The following is a 22,849-nucleotide window of genomic DNA, read 5'->3' as shown; positions in this document are numbered from 1 at the left end:
ATCATTTCTACTGGTTGAGATGCTCCATTGTTAGACAGTGATTGTGAGTTGAGAGATGTAAGGGAAGAAAAGAGATGGGCATTGGCTCCCTGTGACTGAGATGCTGGACAGAGACACAAGACAGAGACATTCTCAGACAGGGACCAACAGCTTGGGAAGATCCCATGATTGGTGATGATGGAGGCATGAGGAAAGCACAGACAGAAACTTACTCTCAGCTTCTGGCCACTGGATTCTGCCCAGAGCCTCCGTGGGGAGCCCCAGGGAGTAATTCCATTTTCTGAGGAACATCAACTGTCCCCAACTGCTTGAAATTCCTTCTCAGAAAGCTCTGCTCAAGGAAGGGGCCAGGGTGGCCTTGGGCATAGAGAAGTAGCTATAGGCAGGGACATGGAGCAACAAATACTATGGACAGATGGACTGAGCGTAAGGCAAGTCTTTTAGCTGAGGACAGCCTACTAGAATTGTATTTTGATTCTTTTGATCTGGACACTCTCACTTCAAATTCTCTTGTGGGTACCAAGAAGAGTCAATGCAGTCAATCCATCTCCTTAACCCAAACAAGCAATTACTAGTCCCCAAAGGCACAAGAATGGAATTTTAGGAAGGTCCGAGACAAGGAATGGCCCCAAACTTTCCCAGCCCTCTGGTTACATGTTTACCTGGAACTGTAGCTTGGGAGCCAAGAGGTTGGTTTGTGGAGGGAGTCTGTACTTAGGCCGGCTGGGCTGGAAAGAAAACACAGAAATGAGTCAGTCCGTGCCTCTCTCCTTGAATGAGCAGAGCTTGCCAAGGGGAATATCAGGTTGGACACAGGTCAAGGTTTATTCAGAATGGAGGAGAGATGAGAGGCAAAGTTATTTTTAAAATCATTTGCATTCATGTACTGAGTACCCATTATGTGCTGAGTGACGGTTAGATATAAAGAAGCCAGTCTCTCTGCCCTCCCAGGGGCCATCACTAATTGAAGAGTTTACCGATCTCTGGTGTGTAACCTCTTTAGATATGGGAACACCCATCAAATCAGCTGTCAAAAGCCATAGACTTTCAGAGGTAACATATAACTGAGGGCTCAGGGACTTGAAGAGGCTCCATGGAGGAGATGCAAACTGAGCTGGGTCCTTACTGGGGAAGGATCACAGTATGCCAAGCAAAAGGGGACAGTGAAAAAAGATTTTGGATCACATAGGACTTTGTTATGGAATGAATATTTGTGTTCTCCCCCCCACCCCCAAGATTCATATGTTGAAGCCCCAACCCTTAGTGTGATGGTATATAGAAGGGGGACCTTGGGGTGATAATCAGGGTTAGATGAGGTCATGAGAGTGGGGCCCTCATGATGGGATTAGTGTCCTTATAAGAAGAGCAGCAGAGGGATGCCTGGGTAGTTCGGTGGTTGAACGTCTACCTTTGGCTCAGGGTGTTATCCCGAGGTCTTGGGATCCCTGCGGGGAGCCTGCTTCTCCCTCTGCCTATGTCTCTGCCTCTCTCTCTGTGTCTCTTGTGAATAAATAGATTTTAAAAAACATCTAAAAAAAAAAAAAAGAAGAAGAAGAGACAGCAGAGCTCTTGCTTTGTTTGCTGTGTGAAGACACAGTGAGAAGGTGGCCATGTACAAGCCAAGAAGAGTGTCCTTACCAGACAATCAATCTGCCAACACCTTGATCTTGGACTTTCCAGCCTCCATACTCAGTCTGCAGTATTTTGTTATAGCATCCTGAGCTGACTAATACAGACATTATCCCTAAAAGTCCATCCACTTGGGGATCCCTGGGTAGCTCAGTGGTTTGGCACCTGCCTTCAGCCCAGGGCATGATCCTTGAGTCCTGGGATCAAGTCCTGTATCGAGTTCCCTGCATGGAACCTGCTTCTCACTCTGCCTGTGTATCTGTCTCTGTCTCTGTCTCTCTCTCTCTCTGTGTGTGTCTCTCATGAATAAATAACATCTTAAAAAAAAATCAATCCACTTAATGGCATGGTAGCAGGGCACTGGATTGTGAGCCCAGAGATGTCAAGGAGGCTGTGGACATGGAAACTGAACATAAGGGACCTGGGGATATTCCCCATTCATGTGCTCTCAAGGACATCTAAAAACACCAGAAAGAAAAGTGCTCCAGCCCCTCAAGGGAAGAGTTTCCAGGGTGATTCTCTGCCCTAGCTGCCCTCCAAGGGGTCTGCTCTCATGGGGACTCAGATTACACCTGCCAGGACATCCATGTAATGGGGGCTGAATTTAGTGCTTATAGACAGTGGCGTTGAGGGCCAAGAGGACCATAGGAGCACATCCTGCCTATGCTGGAGGAAGAGAGAGGAGGTATATAGTTAGGCCAGGAGTGGGCTAGATGGAGACCCAGCTCTGCTTAATTTACGGGATCCAAGAGTCCAGGCTTGATTTACCTTAGGTGGGGGTTCCTGGTAGGCTGTGGGCTCCAAGATTTTGGGAGGTCGGTAGCGAGCATTCCTCTCCTGCTCTATAGCAATGTCCTTCTCCATCTGATAAATGTCACTGCCAAGGAGTCAGGTCAGATAAAGAAAGAGGAACAAAGTTAAAGATGCTCTTGGGGATTCTTTTCTGCACTTCTTGCTCTGAAGCCTCGATAGGCCCAAAGAAGGACTGCTGAATCCCATTTTGTCTCCTCAGCAGAGTGGCTTGGGGAGACTCCTCTGAGAAAGCTGGAAGATGGACCCTGAGCTGCTTCTCCCACAGGAAAGTTAGGAGAATCACAGGAATGGATATATGGTGGATAAAAAGTCTTTGGAGAGCCAGTCCAACAAGGCAGTTAATGTGTTTCCTGCCCACTTCCCCACACATCTTGCCTTCCTGTGCCTGCTATTTGGCACCAACATCCTATACAGATTTCTGATATCCCAGCCAACTTCATGACCAAGACCTGTGTTCTACATCTCCTATTTTTTGTTAAACCACCCACCAACACATTCCTGGTGTGTACTAATGAGAAATGGCTGTGAATTCAACTCCCAGGTTAGCTTTGTGCACGCTTCTTGCCTTTCTTACTCAATCCAGTGTTTCCTAGTCTTGGAATCACAGACCCTAGAGGACTCTGGAATGATTATATGGGGTCCCTGAATTCACATGTCCATATATATACACCAAGCATCATCTGTAGACCAAGTATTATGTGCTACTGAGTATGTAATATTCGTATTGTATTTTCAAGTGTACCTGTATTATACTGCCCATTATATAAAAAATTCATTGTGTAGCTTAATGCATTTTGCCAATCAATAAATTCTGAAAATGTAACTATTGTTGCAGGGAGGAATTTTCAAAATTTGACATTAAAAGGGCCCCTCTTATGCCCACAGGATTGGGAAATACTCATCAAATCCTCTCTCTAATGGAGGATTGCCAGGATATAGCATAAGGGAGGTATCCTGGGGTCTTTGGCGTCTTTGGATAGCCTTCCAATTACACCAGAAAGCCTGCTCCTAACTCCATCCATGGTGGGAGCTGGCCTGGCTCCTCTAAAGGGGCATGCTTCCCAGCCCACGGAGAAGCACCTGTCACAACTCCTCATAGTTCCCCAGAATGAATTAAGGTCCCCCTGTTACCCTCATCATCCCAGAGGTTTGGCCCTTTCAAATTACATCTTTCAAATACTTTTCCTAGAACCCTTTGGCTTCTCAAATTTCCCTTATGAAGAACCAAAATATGAAACTAGAATTGATCAGGGGTGTCAACCAAGGCATAGACAAGTACAGAGAGGTCTTTTAAGCTGGAGGCCTTGCAGGCTGTGCTGGAAACCCTGGTCCCAACAAGCAAATTAGGTGTCATTCCCACTGCTCCAGCTTCTCCCTTGGGGTATCTCCCTGCAAAGAAGTTGCCAGGGGCTCTTTTCTTTCTCTAAAAAAAAATGCCAACCCATTGACTTCAGTGTTCAAAGTCACTGTTTTTAACATTAATTAAGCACTAGATTCCCTAATGCAGAGGTCAGCAAACTTTTGCCTACAGGCTAAATCCAACCCTCCATCTATTTTTGTATGGCCCCAAACTAAGAATATTTTTTATATTTTTTAACAAATGAAAAAAATAAAGAGAAGAAATCTCACAACATTTGGACATTATATAAAATTCAAATTTCTGTGCCCCCAAATAGTTTTACTGAAACCCAGCTACATTCTTTGATTTATGAATTGTCTATGACTGCTTTTGAGCTATCATGGCAGAGTTGAGTTGTTTTAACACAGACCATATGGCTTAAAAAGCCCAAAATATTTACTATCTGGGCCTTTACAGAAAAAGTTTGCTGATCCCTGCCCTAAAGGATGAGGGTGGGGGAGGGAGGAGGGTAGTCAGACCACCCAAGGAGGAGCTGTTGGGATGCAAATAGGGAGACCCTCTAAGATACTCTGACCCTTCACCAGGAACCTCCTAATACACAGAGAATAATGGCTCTTGGGTGAAAAACCAGACCTTCAGGCTGCCCATGCTCCATTCAGAAAGGAGAGGCGACCCCCAGGGTCACTGTCTTAATGGTCAAAAATTAATCACTCCCTTCCTTGCTATCTGGGAGAAACAATCAAAGGCAGAGAGGGACAAGGGTGCTGCAGGTCCTACGCCCTAGCTGGGTCTCCTGTAAGGCACCCCTCAAATCTCTGCAAAGAGCACAGGCATGTCAGTGAAAGTCTAGTTTAGACTTTGTGCTCAATCCTAAAAAAAAATATTTTTGGAGCACACACTAGGAGCAACCTCTTGTGCTCAGGGCTGACAGATATCAAGATGGTGAGGCTTAGGGGATCCCTGGGTGGCTCAGCGGTTTAGCGCTTGCCTTTGGCCCAGGGCGTGATCCTGGAGACTCGGGATCAAGTCCCGCGTCGGGCTCCCAGCATGGAGCCTGCTTCTCCCTCCTCCTGTGTCTCTGCCTCCCACTCTCTCTCTCTCTCTCTCTATGTCTATCATAAATAAATGAGTAAATCTTTAATAAAAAAACAAAACAAAACAAAAAGATGGTGAGGCTTAGCCAGGCTACCTCTGTGAGTTCCAATCTGACAGTGAAGTCGGTTCCGATCCCCTGTCCTCTGGCAGAGCTGCTGAGCCTCTGTGACATGTACGGCACCATGGTTCTGCTGGGAGGACCAGCCAATTCCACTTGGACACATGGCTCTGTGCTGCTCAGAGGGGAGGTCCTGGTACAAGTCCCAGCCCCATCCATCACTGCCACAGCTCTGAACCGGATTCCTCTCATCTGTAAGGTGCCATGAGGACACCAACTACCTCTTGTTTAGGGAAGTACATTTGTTGTAAGCTTCTAAGAACAGCTGAAGAGGAGACTTGTTTTCTAGAGTCCCTGTGCCTGCAGCCCCCACCCCTCCTCCATGGTCACCTGAGGTTGCACACGAGCTCAGTGAAGCGTGGTCTCTCACTGGGGTCGTAGTCCCAGCAGCGAGTCATAAGGGTGTAGAGAATAGGTGGGCAGAGGTCGGGCTTGGGCAGCCGGTCCCCTTTCTCGAGCACCCCAATGACATCCTTGTTCTCCAGCCAGAAGAAGGGTTGCTTGCCAAAGCTCAGGATCTCCCACATGCATACAGCTGAAGGCAGGAAGAGAGAGCTCAGGACCCGCACTGGGCAGGACTCATGCCTGGAGAGGCCAGTCCACCCTCCTCAGGAAAAACCATGGCAATTAGCACACAGTCCCTGCCAGGGACATCCAAGTTCCCTAGCATCCCCCTCTAGCATCCCCCTCTAGCATCCCTGGGGTCACAGTGGTGGTTTACTGAGGGACCAGTCACCTGCATCTGCAAGTGAACTAAGGCTCCCCTCCCTAGACCCCTTCTACATGGAGCTATTAAGTTTCATGGAACAAGGAGGAGGGAACGGTCAAAGGCTTATTGTTGGGACCACCAGCGCCTTCTCTTAAGAGGGAGTGAAGACTCTATGGAAAAGCGGGGGTTTGCAGCCTAGCACCCATACTTGCTGCCAACACAAGCCCCTGGCCGGCCTGAGCCTCAGTTTCCTGATCTGGAAAATGGGAATAATAATCATGAGCTTTTATTGGGCTGACTGTGGAGAACGAAGAGGGAAAATGGATGTGGCTGTGTGTTCTGCTAGGGGTTGCCCATCTATCACCTGGTCTTGTTCTCACCTATCCCTAGACCTCCTTTTCAGAACAAACCTCAGAGTTTGGTCTTTATAGTCTGATCCCCTCTGGGGAGTCCCCAAGCCAGCCCCAGGACTGGTTGGTGCAGAGTACACTCACCTCAGGAGACTTTTCCAGGAAAATTAACCAACACTGCCCAGGCAGGCTCTTAGTGTTTGTCGCTCCCAACCCACCACTAGCTCCCCCACTTCTGGGACTTCTCAGTGGCTATAGCTAAACAGAACCCTGGCAACCCAAGGGTGGGGGTCCAGACCCCTTCCCCCTGTGCCCCGTCTTAGCCTGGTCATGGAGGGGAGAATCAGAACTCTTTCCCATACTCTTCTGAAATTCCACTCACCAAACATCCAGACATCACTGGCTGTTGTAAAGCGGCGGAAGTTGATGGACTCAGGGGACATCCACTTGATGGGGAGACGAGTCACAGAGGCTTTGCAGGGGCAAAGAGATTTACAGAGGTTATTTAGTGAAGAAAGATCCAGAATGATTCAGAAATACAGCTTACTCTCCAGAGACCCTCGGCCTGGGCTTGTAGCCTTTCCTTCTTTCTTTTTTTGGGGGGTAGGGTAGGGTGGGCCTACAGCGACCCCTCCAGGGACAAGGCAGGAGCCAAACTTCCCTCACCTTTGTAGTACTCCTCATCCTCAATGTACCGGGAAAGGCCAAAGTCGCCCAGCTTCACACACTCAGTGGAGGCCACCAGGATGTTTCGGACGGCGATGTCCCTGGGAGAGAGACGTGAAGGTTCAGAATGTTTCATTCTGACAGACAGATGGACAGAGAGATAAAGGAGGAGAGTACTGGCCAGGGTCCCAGCTTCCAGAGCAGAATGGAGCTGCTCTTATTGCTCAGCGCTCTGCCGACCCATCAAGTCATCTTGCTGAAGCTGCGCTCAGGCGGGAGGCTGGGCTGACCGTCCAGGTCCCACCACACACGAGGCCCCATCACCACCTCCTTCTATGTCCCTGGTGAACTTTATCTCCCATCACCCCTTCTCACGTGGCCCCAGTATGAAGCCTAGTTCAGGCTCCCAGGACCTGCTCCACACACCTGCCCTGTTGGCCGTTTCCTCCCCTCTGCCAGGGATGCTGTACCCTGCTGACTTTCAAGGGGGGCGCCCAACAACTTTCCTGCTTTTCCCCTGCTTCTGCAACTCTGTTGGACTGTAGGCTTTTGTCATGGCTAAGAACAACGGCTCACAGATACCCTCCATGGAGCACGGGACAGTCAGGACCACCCAAATGCTACACACACCCTGCGTTGTGACAAAGAGACCCCTCAGGACCACCCCCTCCCGCCCAGCACAGAAGAGGAGATGGGGATACAGAGAGCTGAAGGAACTTGCTCAGTAGGTTCCCAGGGTGGGGTGGGGAAGGGGTCATTCCAGGCAGCCTAACTCCAGAGCTAACTCACTGACTCAGTTTACCTCATGTTCCTGGCATCATTTCTAACCCCAGGTTCATCTGCTCACTTCTCACAGGCAGGCTCCATTTTCTATCATTTATCTTTATTACTGAAAAGCTGACTTCAAAGCATGACAACTTCACTCAACCAAAGGAAACAGATCTGTGATCCCACCACCTTCACCTCAGGATCAGTTACATCTTGAATTTTACCCTCGTGCTAGATAAGGAAAGCTCCACAAGGAAAGGGATTTTTGGTCTGTTTTGATTACAACTTTATCTCAGAGCTGAGGACAGTGCCTGAAAGCACAGGGTAGAAGTTCCATATGTGTTGAGTGAGTGAATGGACTGAATGAATGAATTTTTATATTCCCACACATTACTTAGCATAGTATCAGCCCCAAGCCACATAACCCATGTCCATGGTGTTGGATTGAAGAATTCACCTGCTCACCCTAAATGTCTGGGAGCACCTCTTTGTCTCCTCCAGGGGATCACATCCTTTGGGGCTGGAACCTTCTTTCAGGGGATGGGAACAAAGCCAGGTGGAGAAGGGGCCCACTCCATAGCCGAAGGGAGGATAGGACTTGGCAGCTCAGGGGTGCTGAGGACCAGTGGGGGGCCAGCTCCTCAGGCTGGGAAGGGCCCAGACCCCAGGATCCTCCCTGCACTGCCCAGTCCAATCCCCCAACCTGGGCCATGTACCATCAAATGGGTGAGCTTGAGGAGAGCAAGCAATTTCCTAGGCCCCATAGGGAAGCAGGCTAGATTGCACAGAGTTACAATCAGTTGCCTGGCACCTTAGATTTATTCTTAATAACAATGCTGAGGGACATATGGCGATTCCACTTTTCAGATGGGACAGTGGGTCCCTAGCCGGTGCTCCAGTTTTCACATTAGGTGGGACCAAAGCTGGGGTCTCAACGCTTGTCTGTGCCACTCCAAGGCCTGCAGCACCACAACCTCTCTATGGTCAGGTGGAGGAACCAAGCTTCCTCCCATCCCCACCTGTGGACACAATTGATGTTCTCCAGGTAGGCCATGGCCTTGCAAATCTGCAACGAGTACAGGACGAGGGTGAGCACCTTCAGGGAGTTCTTGTTCCTCTCCAGGTAATGGCCCAGCTGTAGGAAGGTGAAAGATGCCATCAAGACCCCGGCACAGCCTCAGCAGGCAGCCACCAAGCCCTTCCCTGGCAAACCCAAGTTGGCAAGATGTTCCAGAAATTTCTTCTACAAACCATCTTGGGGTTGTTTCAGCCAAATACAGAGGGCAGGAAAGAGTTAAGGGCCCATGCTCTAAATGCATCCCACCCGAAGTCCTGCTCAGCTGTGGCCTAGCTGTCATCACAGGGTTCCGCTTCGGCCACCTCCAGCTCACCTCACCGTAGGGATACAATTCCATGATGATCCAGGTGGGCTCCTCTTCAATGATGCCGATCAGTTTCACAATATGCGGGTGGTCGAGATTCTTCATGATCACTGAAATTGGGGGAAGGAGGGATGGACCAGAATGGCTCTAAGGTCCATTGTGAGAAACACGCTGGCCTGTCCCAACTGGGAGAAATGGGGAGTGAAACCCCTCCTCCCCACGGAGGTCCCTGAGCTGTTCACACCCTCTCTATCCCGGGTTTCAGGTCCCGCTCCCTTCTTGGAGATCCGTGTAGTCCCAGGGGTCTTTTCCCACTCATATGGGGGTTGCATCACTTCCCAGGGGACACCCACCTGCCTCACTCAGGAACTTCTCCTTGTTGTCCAGAGTGCAGTCCTTCTTGCAGGTCTTTACAGCTACATTGATTTTCTCCCCTTTCTGTAATAAAAGTCTGTTCAGAGTCCCTTGGGCCAGCCCAGTGCTCAAATGAAAGTGTCCCCTCCCCAGCATTGCCAGGTCATCCCACAGGCTTGGGTGACAGCTGAGGGAAGACAGACAACATCTGGGTGTCTTGGTCTCTGCAAGGCACATTCCTCCCCTTCCTCCATCTGCCCTCCACTGTCTTTCCCCACTCCTCTCCGACTCCTGACTTCGTTGCTTCTTTCTTTTTTTCTTTTTTTAAGATTGTATTTATTTATTTGAGAGAGAGAGTGCAAGAGTGCTGGGTGACAGAGAACACAAGGGGGCTGGGGCAGAGGGAGAAGCAGGCTCCCCCGCTGAGCAGAGAGCCCGATGTGGGGCTTGATCCCAGGACCCTGAGATCATGACCTGAGTTGAAGGCAGATGCTTAACTGACTGAGCCACCCAGGTGCCCTGACTTCATTGCTTCTTGATCAGGGTATGTCAGGCCCAGAAGGGACCCTTGAGACTCAAGCCTCTGGCCGTCCAGATCAGGACACTGAGGCTAAGGCCCTGTGCACTGCCCATCGTTAGTGGCATGTGTGGAGTGTGTGCAAAGCCATCAGATGCAGTGTCCTGGTCTCTTTCTCTCTTTTTATTGTTGGCTTTTACATTTTTGCTACTTCTTTTCTTTGGCTCCTGCCCTATTGATGGCCTCAAAATTACCTCCTCCCCCAGAACTTGCTCTTCCTTTTCTCAGAGCTACATTTTCTCATATTTCCCCATGTCCTTGCCTTCCAAGATTCAGCCAACCTTTCCCCAGGTCCTGCCTCCATTTTGCTCTCTAGGCTTGCTCTCCTTCTGGGAAATGACTCTTGCTTCTTTCACTCTCTGGTATTTCATAAATACTGCAAATGCCAAGTGGATGAAGAGCCATGTATCATGGTGGCTGCTCCAACCCCAGAGTATACGAGCTCCCCTTTTGCTCTATGGAAAAGCAGGAGAGGAATGTCCTCAAAGAGTCTGGAACTCACGTGATTTGTGTAGACACCTTCATAGACCTCCCCAAAAAAGCCTTCACCAAGAATCCGATTCAGGACCACATCTTCCCGTGTGACACCATACTGCGGGCCTGGGCAGATGGAGAGAGAGACAGTTTCAGAGCACGGAAACCACTGGTGCCCCCAGGAATCTGAGTATTTGCAGGCCCCAGCACCAGGCTCTGCTCCCTATTTGTCCAGGTATCACCAGACCCCTCAACAAAATCTCAGCTAGATTCCAGGAGTTGGCCTGGAAAATGGGTTCTAGAAAGTTCCATTGTCTCCGACTTGGGGACAAACCATTACCCTGTTTCCTCTGAAGGTTGGGTCCCATATCCACACTCTTAGGATCCCAACATACATCACAGACACACAAAAGGCCCATAATGTGGGGATAAAAGAATGATCTCAGCTTTCAAATCAAAGGTGGTTCACTTAGGTTTTTCCCTGTCTGAGGCACACATGGGAGAGGATGAAGAAAGGAAAGAAAGTCCCCCCATGGTGTCATGGGCATCCCCACAATGTCACTTCATTGGGCTCGGGCTGTGGCCATTGTGGTGGAGCTAGAGATCTACCTCCAGGTCTTCGAAGAGTCTCATCCGGAATCTCTGCATAGATGTCTGATTCTGGAATGACAGAAAGAGAACATCCTATGGGTGAGATGCCCTCAGCAGGCACCTCCAGGAACCAGGCATGTGGCCCCTACGTGCAGGCCAGCAAAACCAAGGTTGACATCCTGGGGAGGGGAAGGATGGGAACTAGGCAAGAACTGGCGTTTCTGTCCTAGGTTTTGGTGTGGACACAGAGCCTAGGGTACCTTGACTTGAATCCCTGCTCACTACTGCCTGGTTGCATCATTTAGGGCAAGTTAGTTAGTCTTTCCTAATCTCAGTTTTTCTTTCTGTGAAATGAGTGTTTACAGGAACTTTCATAAGGATCAAATAAAATAACACCTGATACAGTTAACAGTGCTAGGGAATGAATGTTTGTATCTCCCCCCAAGTTCCTACGTTGAAATCCCAACCCCCAGAGTGAAGGTATTTGGAGATGGGGCCTTTTGGGGACAATTAGGTTTAGATGAGGTTAGGAGTATGGTGCCTCCAAGGTGAGATTAGTGCCCTGATAAGAAAAAGAGAAACCAGAGCTCTCCATCTATCCACCATGTGTGGACACAGAAAAGGTGGCCGTCTGCATGCTGGGAAGACAGTCCTCACCAGGACCTAACCATGTTGTCACCTTGATCTTGGACTTCCGGTCTCTAGAGCTATGAGAAATACATGTCATTGTTAAAGCCCCTCAGGCTGTGGTCCTCTGTTACGGCTAAGACACACATGGTGCCACGTATTAACTGTCTTGGCAATTATGATTAGTGACATTTGGAGCTGTCACTGAGAAGTTATAGGGGAAGTTTGTTTTTCTGTGGCTTTGGGGGAATCCTTGACAATGTCACAAAAGCAGGGAGAAGAGAGACTCTTGACTCAGGCAGAGGACTGCAGATGGGCAGGCTTACCTATGCTGCAGCTCTCTGACAGGTGGGGCCGCTGCGCCTCCAGGTTTCTGTAGGATGAGATGAGAGGGCAGGAGCCTGGTGAACTCAGGGCCTGGCAATGTGCCCCCACCCCGGGCAGCTTGGGTCTCCTGCCGCCCCCCCCTCCCGCCCCTCCTGGAGGCCAGCAGCACAGTGTCCCCTGCCTGCCTGGAGGAGCAGCCTGTCCTGGAGCATGGCCCAGGCTGTCAGTGGGCAGGGAAGACGGGACAGCAGCAATTCTCCCTAAGATGCTGCAGACAGCATCGGGACACGGGAATACCCTTGCAGGAATTCATGGGGTGAAATCTACTGGTGAGAAATTGCCGCTCGTGAAATGCCGGGGTTCCAGTGTTCTCCCCTGGGGCGTAGGCACCCGGAATCCACGGCTGAGCGCAGGCTTGTCCCCGGCCTTCCCGTTGTACTCACAGCATGGGGATCTGGGGCAGGCTGTTCCGCTTCTCACCATCTGGGGAGAGGGCAGAAAGAGGGGGAGCTGGAGCCAGGGACACAGGGTCCTGGGTGGATGGCTGCCCTCACTGCTCCTATGAGCCAACACAGGGGGACCCCTTCCCGCCATTCTGTAGCCTCTGAAAGTCGGAGTGGAAGCTAGCCTGAATTCAAGTCCTTTTAGAAGAAATTCTCAAGTTTCTTTCTGCCACCACCCACATGTTCCAACTGGGACCCCTGCCTGCTGATCCCATCCCAAAATAGACACATCTACACAGGAGGGACCAGTTGTGTTCTAGTATGAGCTTTGCTCTTCTCTGGGCTACAAACACCTCTGCCCCAGAAGCCAACCCCCACTCTGCCTTTCACCAGGGCCCACAGCTATGGACCCGGGATGGGGCCACAGGGAGCATCGGGCAGGGCTTGGGGAGCCCCTCCTCACCCTTCCAGAGCCTCTTGGTTCACATATGGCTCAATGGTTTAGCTTTCCCCTGCTCTGCCTCTGGGGCCTTGTGCCACATCTGCCCATTGGGTCAGTTTGCCTTTAAGTGGAAACTCACCTTTCTTGGGATGAATGATGAGAGAGCCTTTGTGCTCCCCCTGCAGCCGGCAGTAACCGTCCACCAGGTCAGCCATGTTCTCGGCCTCTGCCAGAGAGGAGGTTTTGATGGACAAGGACTGCAGAGAAGAGACCAGCCAAGGATGAGACCCGAGGGCCGTGGCTAGAGTCTGTCCCACAGGACTGGAAGGAGCAGACGGTGCCACCCATCCCCTGCCTGGGAACCCATCAGCATCTCTCCTGGGGCTGGGCGTGCATTCCCCACAGCCACCAGGGGGCGCACTTGTCACCCCTCCCCGCCGGTTGCCCTAAACCCTGGAAGGCCACTCTGAGCTAAGACTCATTTTGGTCTCTGAGTGCAGAGCACAATGCCTTGTACCTAGTAGGTGCTCAATAGGTAAGAGCAGAAACTCGGAGTGGGCAGGACAGACTGATGAAAGGGGAGGTAGACAATCAGTCTCCAGTCTGAGTTCTCTCTGATTTTTCCCCCCACAAAAAGCCCAGGTCCCCAGAGGTCCTGTTACTGAGGCATCATTCACTTTTTCAGAGTTAGACTTCTGATTGGTACCTTGATTTCCGGTCACTTCATGCGCCCTAAAAACTCGCCCCACTTATTTCTCAACATTTTTATTTAGGTAGCTTTGCTTCCTGATACATTTCCCTTATAATTTCATTGTCAACCTGGTATCTTGTCTGAGAAATAGATGCAGTTTTCTTAGCAAGATCCCAGAAGCCAGGAGGGCCTAAGCAACAAATCCTGCCCTGCAGTTGCATGCCCTCGTTCCAGAGCTTCCAGGTGCCCAGAGATGCTCACCTGGGGGGCGCCTTCAATACCCAGCTGCAGTATTGCCTGGCCCTCCTCCAGAGGGAGGCACCTGATGGACTTGATCTGCTTGAATTCGGCCAGGCAGGTGGGCTGTAAGAAAGAAGGGGGCCTTTCAGCCTATCCCGCTCCAGGGGTCAGGCCGTGAAGATTGGTCAGTCTTGGGGGAGGGGTTGCAAGGAAGACCTGAGAGCCTTTCAGTGCGATGAAGAGAGAACCAAAGACAATTAAGACTGAAAGGATCATCTAGTCTAAGCTCCTCACTTTGCAGAAGAGGAGTTTAGAGAGTTAAGACTTGCCCAAGATCATATGCCATATTGGTGATAGAGCCCAGGTCTTTTGACTTCCAGGGGAAATTATCGCCCCATCTTGCCATTGCACGAGTAACTCTCTTATCTGAGCCAGAAGAGCAATGATACTGTCCTTCTGTCTTCTCTTCCTGCCAAACCATTCCTACCCCCCCAGCCTCTGTGCAGGGGTTAATAGTCAAAGGGAAATAACCATCTGCCCCATGCTCCAAACACTTTCTCTATGGCTACTCATACCAAGAGCCTCTCTGTTCTCAGTAAGGGGCATGAACAACTGATAAGCAGGACAAGGCAGGACGCAGCAGAGAGGGGAAGACTGCTTAGCCTTCTTGTCTTCGAGGCCAGGTGCAGCCTGCCCCCCCTCCCCACCCCTGGTGTCTCTACCTTTGCATCTTGACTTGTCAGCTGGCGGATGCCCTTAGGGCCGATGACTAGGTCCACAGTAATGTTCCATCCTTGCTGGAATAAAAGGAGAGAGAGGACTGTTGGTTCAGTTCAGTCTCCCTCATATTTCAGAAATTTCAAAACAAGCTCACTAAGTTAGACACAGGCCACTGTCTCCTGGGCCCTCCAGCTCCTTCAGTCTTAAAGCCCTGCCAGAGAGATTACCCTCCTCCCAAAACCCTGCCTACTCTGCCCACCTCCAAGATCTCTAGCCCGGATTTCAGTTCCCTTCCTCAGGCAAATAGATTAACATTAGTTGGCATTGGAGGGTATGCTGGTGAGGCCCAGCTGCCAAAGGATCTTTGCTTTGTGGGCTCCTACGAGCAACCACACCCCTTCTTGCCCCCCACATTGGCCTCCTGGGCCCATTCCCCGAGAGGCCTGGAATTCAGGTCAGGGAGAGAATAAAGATGACGGTCATTACAATGAGTTCACAGCGATAGGTCTCCTGGTCGATGTTGGCAAAGCCTGCGAGGGTGTTGAAGAATTTCATGACGCACTCCTCCTCCCTGAGCGATGCATACTGCTGGAACGTCTGCTGGATCATCTTCCGGAACTGCTTGGGCTGGAGGGGGATGGTCACTGGTGAGTGGGCCCTGCTCCAAGCTCAGATTCCTTCTTTCATCTCATCAGAGCCACTCTGCTGCCAGCGGATGGTCCTCAGGCCTTCTCATGGGAGCAGCAGCCATCTCTTACCTAAAGCACCCACCTACTATCTCAAGGGAGGCTCACCATAGCCCTGGTAGGGAAGTATGGAAAGTAGCATCCCCAGGCCACAAAGCTAATTGGCCTCCGATAAGGAAATGGAGCCAGGTTTCCTAATTGCTAGCCACAGAAAGGGCCTGCTAGATGTTTTTAATCATGCTATGCCCAGATGGTCCAAGATAGCACAGAGGCCCTTGCTTTCCCAAGGATCCCCAGCCCAATGCCATTAGCTCCAGTCCAGGAGGCCAGCACAAAGGGGGTCTCTCTGGGCTCCTTGCCCAGTGGTTTCCTTACCTTTAAGTTCTCCTGCATCTGCTTTGGGAAAAATAGGTCCAGTCCCACTTCCTTCCTGAAAGAATGGGTGGGGGGGAGTGACATTTGACCCTCGCCTCCTCATCCCCAACCTAGGACTTCAGGCTAATAAGGAAGAGGCAAGATGGCTTAAGGACCAAGGAGATGGGTCCTGCCTGGCTCTGGTCTTGAGGTAAATGAAGTAGGGATTGAGTAGGAAAAGCAGAACACAAAGAAGGATGGGAAAGGCAAGGGCCAGTGTCAGAACTTACTCCAGGAGCTCAAAGTTGGACTTTTTGTCAAGTGCATTGTGAGGCATGTCCTTGAAGAATCGCCTGCAGAGAGAAAAATCATGAATAGGTTGATGTTTGGAGAACAAGACTGTTAGACTGGGGTCACCCAATGCCACACATTGGTCTGAAGCTCCTTAACCCTTCCAAATGTGGTAGCCAGGGGAAGAGAGAATATTAAAAAATTTTTGACATTTATAAAATTATGAAGAAAAAGAAAACCCACAGATTTCATTCCTAGGAAGGACTCCAGCTCTGTGCTTTGGGAAGCCCAGTTCTGGGACTGCTCAGTTTTAGGGCAGAGGAAGAAGATGGCAGTTCTATTTGTGGCCTCTAAAAATGAATGACCCAAGGCAGCAAATACTGATTGTTGGAAGGCCTAGCATTTAGTAGCTTGAGTATACGGCTCCATAATGGTCCAGTTCAGTGGTTCTCGGAGCAGAGGCAATTTTATACCTCCCACTCCTGCCTGGAAATATTTGGCAGTTTCTGGAAATCTTTGGTTGTTACATCTGGTTAGGAGGAAGATGATCGCACCAGCATCTAGTGTGCAGAGCCCAGGGCTGCTGTTAAATATCCTACAATTCACAGGATGGTCCCCCAACCAAAGAATTATCCAGCCCCAAATGTCCCTTTGCTGAGATGGAGAAACCCTGGGACTTTGATCCAAGGAGAGAACTCAGGAATCTGGGAGGAATGCTCTTCCTTGACCCACTTCTCTCTAGCGGGTATCTGACAGAGTGAGATAGCAGATCCTGGAGGAGCATGGTAGCTGATGAAGGCAGGCCTGCATTCTGGAAACCAAACAACAGGTCAGCAGGGATGATATTCACTTGTAGGACATGAGGAGCCGACCCAGGATTCTCCCCTGGATGGATGGTCCTTCTCCTCCTACTTCTACCTGAAAGTGCTGAAGATCCCAAATTTTCACATGGCCAATCATGGCAGCTTTAGAAAGCTTTTTTCTAATCCAGTGTTACCTGCTTGCCCCCCAGGTTCACAGAAAACCTCAGGAGCATGCCTGTGGTGTGTTGATTACAGACAACATGGCCTCCAGCAATTCCCGCTGGCTTGCGGGAGCTGCAAAATGTCCTCCTAGGGAGCTGAACAAATTGGCTTGCTGTACGCACTTACTTAATTCTAAAAGAATAAATGTTGGCAAGTGCCCATCAGGAAAGAGGATTTTAGATCTTTCAGCATCATCCATTCATTCAAATAAATACTGCACTCTCATTCTGTGCCAGGAGTATGAGATGCCAATGCCGACTTCAAGGATTTGATGGGATTTCGCAATCTAGTGCATGCCAGCCAATGGCTGCCTGACAGAGTGAAGCATAGGTACAGCAGATCCATGCAGGGTAGGGAAGGTGGGGTGAGCATGAGGAAAGGGAGACTTCAAGATGGAAAGACCCTTGGGCTGGCTCAGTGGGAAGAACCTATGGCCACTATGGTGCTTGTCATGGACACTTCACAGGCATCCTCTGAGGTTTTCTATGAACACAGAGGGCTAGCAGGCAACATTGGCTCAGAAAACTTTCTAAAGATTCAGAATACAGAGTTTACCAGATTGAAAAGGGAACGAGAAGAGTATGCCACACAGTGGGATCTGATTCCCAACCCCCAATGACAACGGTCTCTTAACATCACTCCTGGCTTATGGCAATTGAATGAATGAATAAGCTTTGAGACTGGGGATGGGTGAAGGAGTTCTGAGGATGAGAATATTTAAATAAGCCTTAGTTAAAAAAAATTGGGATTAGCTAAATGGAAGGGGAAATAAATTTTGAAATGAACAGTGAGGAATTAAAGTACATGAAAAATAATAATAATGTTAGAATGATGGAGGTGTTGGTACAGGGAAAAATGTTTTCTTAGAAAAGGGAAGATTCGGGGCACCTGGGTGGTGCAGTTAGTTTGTGTCTGGCTCAGGTTGTGATCTCAGGGTCGTGGGATCTAGCCCTGTGTTGGGCTCCATGCTCAGTGTGGAATTTGCTTAAAAAATTCTCTCTCCCTCTGCCCCTCCTCTCTCTCTCTCTCTCTCTCTCTCTCTCTCTCTGCCTCTGGAATAAATAAGTAAATCTAAAAAAAAAAACAAAAAACAAAAACAAAACTAGGAAACTCGGGAGCGTACCTAGGTCATTTCTATCTCCTGCAATCCAACCACTCCCTCTATCACTGGTTGCCCTTGAAGATCAGTTACCATGTTGCTTTTGACAAAGGTACCCCATCACTTGATGTGTCATGATCTGTGTGTCTCTAACATTTGGGGCAGTGGAACATCTTTGGGATGACTGAGAGGACCAGTCACCATTGCTTATCGTATGTACCAGTGTCCCCAGAGACTGAGCTTCAGAGTCTTCTGTGCTGGGTCCCATCTCAGCTGCTGTCAGTGAACACTCAATAGTCCCCAACCTGCCCCAGTGCCATCACTGAATGAGGCTTCACCTTCTAGAGAGGCCCTGGTGTTTGGCTGGTTCTGCAAAGCCTAGGTCTGCCATTCTGACTGGCTAACACTCGGTGGAAAGCTAGGCATGGGCAGGCACAGGCCCATAACTGATGCCCAGGTAAAACCAGCAGAAAGTAAAGAAGCATTTATGTAAAATACAGTTGGCTCTGTTTTTCTTCTAAAAAGCAGTATAATAAGTTGCTCATTATCAACATTTATAAATTAACTATGAGACAAAATGCCTTTTGAAGCAAGCTGAGTGTTCTTTCTTGAATCTTTGCTTATTACCAGTTACTATTCAACCACTATTAGTGTACACTTTCACTCTGAGCTTTTAGGTCAGAGTGTTCAGAGGCTCTGCCGGGAGGGGGCAGTGGTCCTGGGTGTCTCAGGTGAAGGGGAAGCTGTGTGGTTCCTTACACTGGGAAGGTATTAACTTCTAGCCTGTGAATCTTAAAAAAAAAAAAAAAAAAAAAGGAATGCCTGGGTGGCTCAGTGGTTGAGTGACTGCCTTTGGCTCAGGTCATGATCCTAGGGTCTGGGATCGAGTCCCGCTTCAGGCTCCCCATGAGGAGCCTGCTTTTCCCTCTGCCTATGTCTCTGCTTCTCTCTCTCTCTGTGTCTTTCATGAATAAATAAATCAATCTTAAAAAAAAAAACTGCTAGCATGTGGCCCAAGAACTTCACATTTTAATTTAGAGGGGGAAATATAAATAAAGTATTTGGCATTTACAAAGGACTTCCAAGAAATGAATAAAAAATTAATTAGGTATGATTCCAAGTATATGGTGTTCTGAAAAAGGCAAAATATGGTGATAGTAAAAATGTGAGTGGTTGCCAGAGGTTGTAGGGGGAATGAGCAGATAAGGAAGAGAGGATTTAGGGTGGTGAAGCTATTCTATATGGCACTGCAATGGCATAGCCTTATCAAAACCCATAGAATGCACAACATCAAGAATAAGCCCCAATGTAAACTATGGACTTTGGGTAATAATCATGTGTTGATGTAGGTTCATTGATTGTAACAAATGTACCACGCTGGTGGGAGTGCTGATAGATAGTGGGGAGCTCGCACAGTGTAGGGCAGGGGGCATATGGGAAACTTCTATACTTTCCTCTCAATTTTGCTTTGAATTTAAAATTATCCTTAAAAAAAAGGTCTATTAAAATAAATAAATAATGAATAAAGGTAAAGAAAAAAGTCATGTAAGGGTAAAGAAAAAAAAGTCATACAAACAATACAAGCAATAAATAATTACTGAATATTCTGTTCCTATCATTATAAGTACTTTAAATACATTAGCTCATTTGTTCCTTATAATAATCCTATAGGGTCACTACTATTATCATCATTCCCATTTTACTGATGAAAGAAATGATGGATACGACAAATGGTGAAACTGAAAAGTACTCTGGTCGAGAAAGTGCTGGGCACAGCTTTGACCACGCCACCCTCCTCCACCCCGAATGCTTCCACGACCAAGAATAAGGCCTATTTCTTAGACTGTCATTCAAAGTCTTCCACAATGTGGTCCTCCTCTGCTTACTCCCACTACTGTCCAGTCTGTTCTTTTCTTTCCTCTGATCCCTGAGTCCGGAATGAACTGTCTTTCACTCCCAGCTCCCCCCATCATCTCCCAAAGGGATGTATCCTCCTTCCTGAGAAGTTCAGATCCCCTCTTCCTGATTCTTCAGGAAGGATTAAGGGCTTCTAGAAGCGTGTGAGTTTGGCACATGTTTCATTCTGCCTTGTATTATAAGCAACCGTGGACACACCTGTCACCTCCCAGACCCAGAAGTTTGAGGGAAGCTCTGCAAGACTTTCTAATTCTATGAATTTTTATCGGTGCCTATTGCAGCTGAGGACATAGCAGTGAGCAACAAGGATGGAGACCCAACATTCAAATATCTCCCAGGACCTTGCCTAGGGCTCAAAGAAACATTTACTGAATCACTTGAATGGTGGATAGATGGAAGAAGCAGGCAGCCTAGAGGCAAGGGCAGTGGGGGACACTGACCAGAGATAGGGCTGGCCTTTCTATTCTAAGGACCAGTTGGTGAGCACCTTACCTTCTAGTCATCATTCATCCATTGTTCCTCCCACCTCCCCCACATACTTACTCTTGTTTCCCACCCTGGAAGCAATTCTGAGCTGGCCAAGAACTCTAGTCCCTGGAGGGTCCTCAAGCCCACATACCTGAGCTCCAGACAGCCTAGCTGCAGGGCCATGCCCTCGCTGACCTTGCTGGCATAGCGTTGCATGTAGTCATTCCGTAGCTGGTGGGGGAGAAAGGCCAAGGTTGAGAGTCATGCCCTCCTTCCCTATGTCCCTGAACAGAGGCCCTGGAAGATGGCGGGTGCTTTGAACCCAATCCTGAAGCCCTGAACTGTCTCTGTCTCCCATACCCCACCATACACAAACATGTAGCAGATGAAGAGCAGAGAGGGAGACTCCCCTCTGCTCTGCCTCTGCCTCCCTCTAGAGCCCTCTAGAATCATGCCTCTACAAGCCAAGGCCTTCAGGTTTTTGGAGGCACTTTCAGACACATTCTCTCATGGCTTTACGAGGCTGGAGCTCAGATTCTCCTCTCCACTCTTCATTTTAGAGATAAAGAAACTGAATTTGGGGATGAGCCAATCGTTTATTCAGTCTTGTTCGTAAGTAGTGGCAGATGTCATCCACTCTACAATCAAAGTCTGGCTTTGTGTCCAGCAAACCAGGAGGGGGCAGAGACCAGACAGATGATAGTGGCAGCAGACTCACGTGTCCTCAGCACTCACGGTGCCATGTCCTGTGCTAGGCATGCTAACGGCAGTACAGCCGGTGGCAGGTTACTGCAGTTCCAAACAGCTCATGAAAGCCAGTTATTAAATTTTCTGTAGTTTTGCAAGCCATATGATATCATACTGGTGGCTTAAAAAATGCCATAGTAGGGAAATATTTACACCATGGAAATTGGCACATGCTATAAATCAGAGATTCTTTTCTTCGGAGAGGAGGTTCACCAGCACCCGGCTAATGATACCATTTGGTCCTCATAACAACCCTATAAAGTAAATGTTATTATTATCATCTCAATCTTTTGAAACAGGAAACAGCTTCAGGCAGGTAAATTAAGCCCTAGGAGGATATGGGGTTAGTAGGTGGCAGAGCTGGGCTAGGAGCCAGGTGTGTCAGAGTCTGTTTGCTAAGACTACCACTCCTCTTTGGACTTGCTCTATCTGCTCACCACCATGTCTCCTGGGCTGTAAAGAGCCACCAGCAAAGTCCAAAAGGACCTGTGCATTTGGGCGGGGTGAGCCAGCACTCAATTAGCCATGAGAGAACCAGGGTTGGAACCCCTGACCAAGGGACCAAGGCATGTATGTCCCCAAAGAGAAGTTTCCTAGACTGGGACCTCCAAAATCTGGGCTCTGTCTTTCTATCTCCTCAGGAGAGGATGAGTAGTAGAACCCTGGGGACAAGAAGATAAAATACTTCTACCTGTTGGTAAAAATACAGTAGCGTTGTCCTGTCTTCTTTTAGGCTTTCCATGAAGTCCTCTGGCAAGTAGCGGATTTGAAGATCATACCTGGGATAGGAAGTTCAGATTCTCTGGTTGACACAGGGAAGCTGGTCATGTAAGGGTCTGCCCATGAGGCTCATGGGAACCCATTCAGGACCTGCTTCCTCTTTCCCTCGTCTGTGGTCAGGTGGAGGACTGTGGAGGACCATGGAGGACAGAGGGGTGGCCAGCAGGTGGTAGGCAACACTAGTCCTGACTCTCCAACTCTTCCTTATCCTGGCAATTGCTTTCCTTAGGTTTGCAGATGAGCCCTTGACTTGGCTTCTCTATCCTCCCTGCCCTACTCTTCCTCCTTCTCCATAACACCAAGAACATCCTGTCTAGGGATGTTCCTGATATCTGCCCAGGGAAGGGGATGCGCTGTGAGCCCATGTTAGGCCTTGGCCAATACATGCATTGGATGCTGTAAGAAGACTAAGCCTAAATGCCACTCAGATTTTCTAGAAGATTCTCAGGGGTTGGGAAGTGCTCCAAAGATGGACTTCCTAGGGCCTCCCCACTCCATACTCATCTCCCCCCATTCAAGAGCCCAGGGCTCTTCTCCTACCTCCACTCGGCTTCCACATGCAGACACTCGTACTTGTCCTGCACCTCACCCACTGTCATCTGCGGGTGCAACCAATGGATCTCATCCGACTTCATGTGCTTCAGCCTCAGCCCATAGCACTCAGCCAGCTGGATGTTGGGCCCGATCCGTCCGCTCAGCAGGATGGAGGCAATGACCTCCTGGGGAGGAGAACAGAGAGACACAATTCAGGGGTGCCCCCTTCTAGGCTGCCACGGTTCTCACGCAGCCCCTGGTATATTGATTCTCTAGGGTAGGGTTCCATCTTAACCTTTCATTTATCTCTGGTTCTCTAGCACTTAGCGCAAGGCTTAGTGCACAGTGGGTTGGATTTGATGAATGAATAATTTGGTAAAATGAGACAGAGAAACTGTGAAAGGAGAGAGTAGGAGCAAATGCAGCAAGGCAAAGAGCAAAGAGTCTTCTGCAGCCCACCCCAACTAAACTGATTAATAATTACTGAGCATCGGCCATGTAAAAACACCCTCTGAATGGTTTCCAATTTAACCAGCATTACCGAGGGTCTGTAGTAGGCACTCCAGGCATCT

At 49.2% G+C, this 22,849-nt stretch overlaps 1 protein-coding gene across 3 annotated transcripts in view; it reads right to left on the bottom strand.

Annotated features, from left to right (window-relative positions):
• The window catches only part of PTK2B (protein tyrosine kinase 2 beta), a 138,786-nt gene that overhangs the window by 11,599 nt on the left and 104,338 nt on the right, over positions 1–22,849 (bottom strand). For all 3 annotated transcript variants that reach the window (XM_072719531.1, XM_026007887.2, XM_072719530.1), the window contains exons 3-23: positions 22,284–22,462; positions 21,655–21,742; positions 20,368–20,447; positions 15,707–15,769; positions 15,438–15,492; positions 14,863–15,003; positions 14,379–14,453; positions 13,678–13,779; positions 12,865–12,982; positions 12,284–12,323; positions 11,840–11,886; positions 10,905–10,955; positions 10,324–10,421; positions 9,244–9,328; positions 8,900–9,000; positions 8,528–8,643; positions 6,741–6,841; positions 6,457–6,546; positions 5,346–5,550; positions 2,398–2,506; positions 663–728 (exon numbers count right to left, since the gene is read on the bottom strand). In XM_072719531.1, the coding sequence (XP_072575632.1) occupies positions 663–728; positions 2,398–2,506; positions 5,346–5,550; positions 6,457–6,546; positions 6,741–6,841; positions 8,528–8,643; positions 8,900–9,000; positions 9,244–9,328; positions 10,324–10,421; positions 10,905–10,955; positions 11,840–11,886; positions 12,284–12,323; positions 12,865–12,982; positions 13,678–13,779; positions 14,379–14,453; positions 14,863–15,003; positions 15,438–15,492; positions 15,707–15,769; positions 20,368–20,447; positions 21,655–21,742; positions 22,284–22,462 (2,010 nt within the window). The remainder of the gene's footprint in view (positions 1–662; positions 729–2,397; positions 2,507–5,345; positions 5,551–6,456; positions 6,547–6,740; positions 6,842–8,527; positions 8,644–8,899; positions 9,001–9,243; positions 9,329–10,323; positions 10,422–10,904; positions 10,956–11,839; positions 11,887–12,283; positions 12,324–12,864; positions 12,983–13,677; positions 13,780–14,378; positions 14,454–14,862; positions 15,004–15,437; positions 15,493–15,706; positions 15,770–20,367; positions 20,448–21,654; positions 21,743–22,283; positions 22,463–22,849) is intronic.

Source organism: Vulpes vulpes, chromosome 9 (genome assembly GCF_048418805.1).
Source record: "Vulpes vulpes isolate BD-2025 chromosome 9, VulVul3, whole genome shotgun sequence".
In the NCBI taxonomy this organism is placed as follows: Eukaryota; Metazoa; Chordata; class Mammalia; order Carnivora; family Canidae; genus Vulpes; species Vulpes vulpes.
This window is presented reverse-complemented; position numbering and strand designations above follow the sequence as displayed.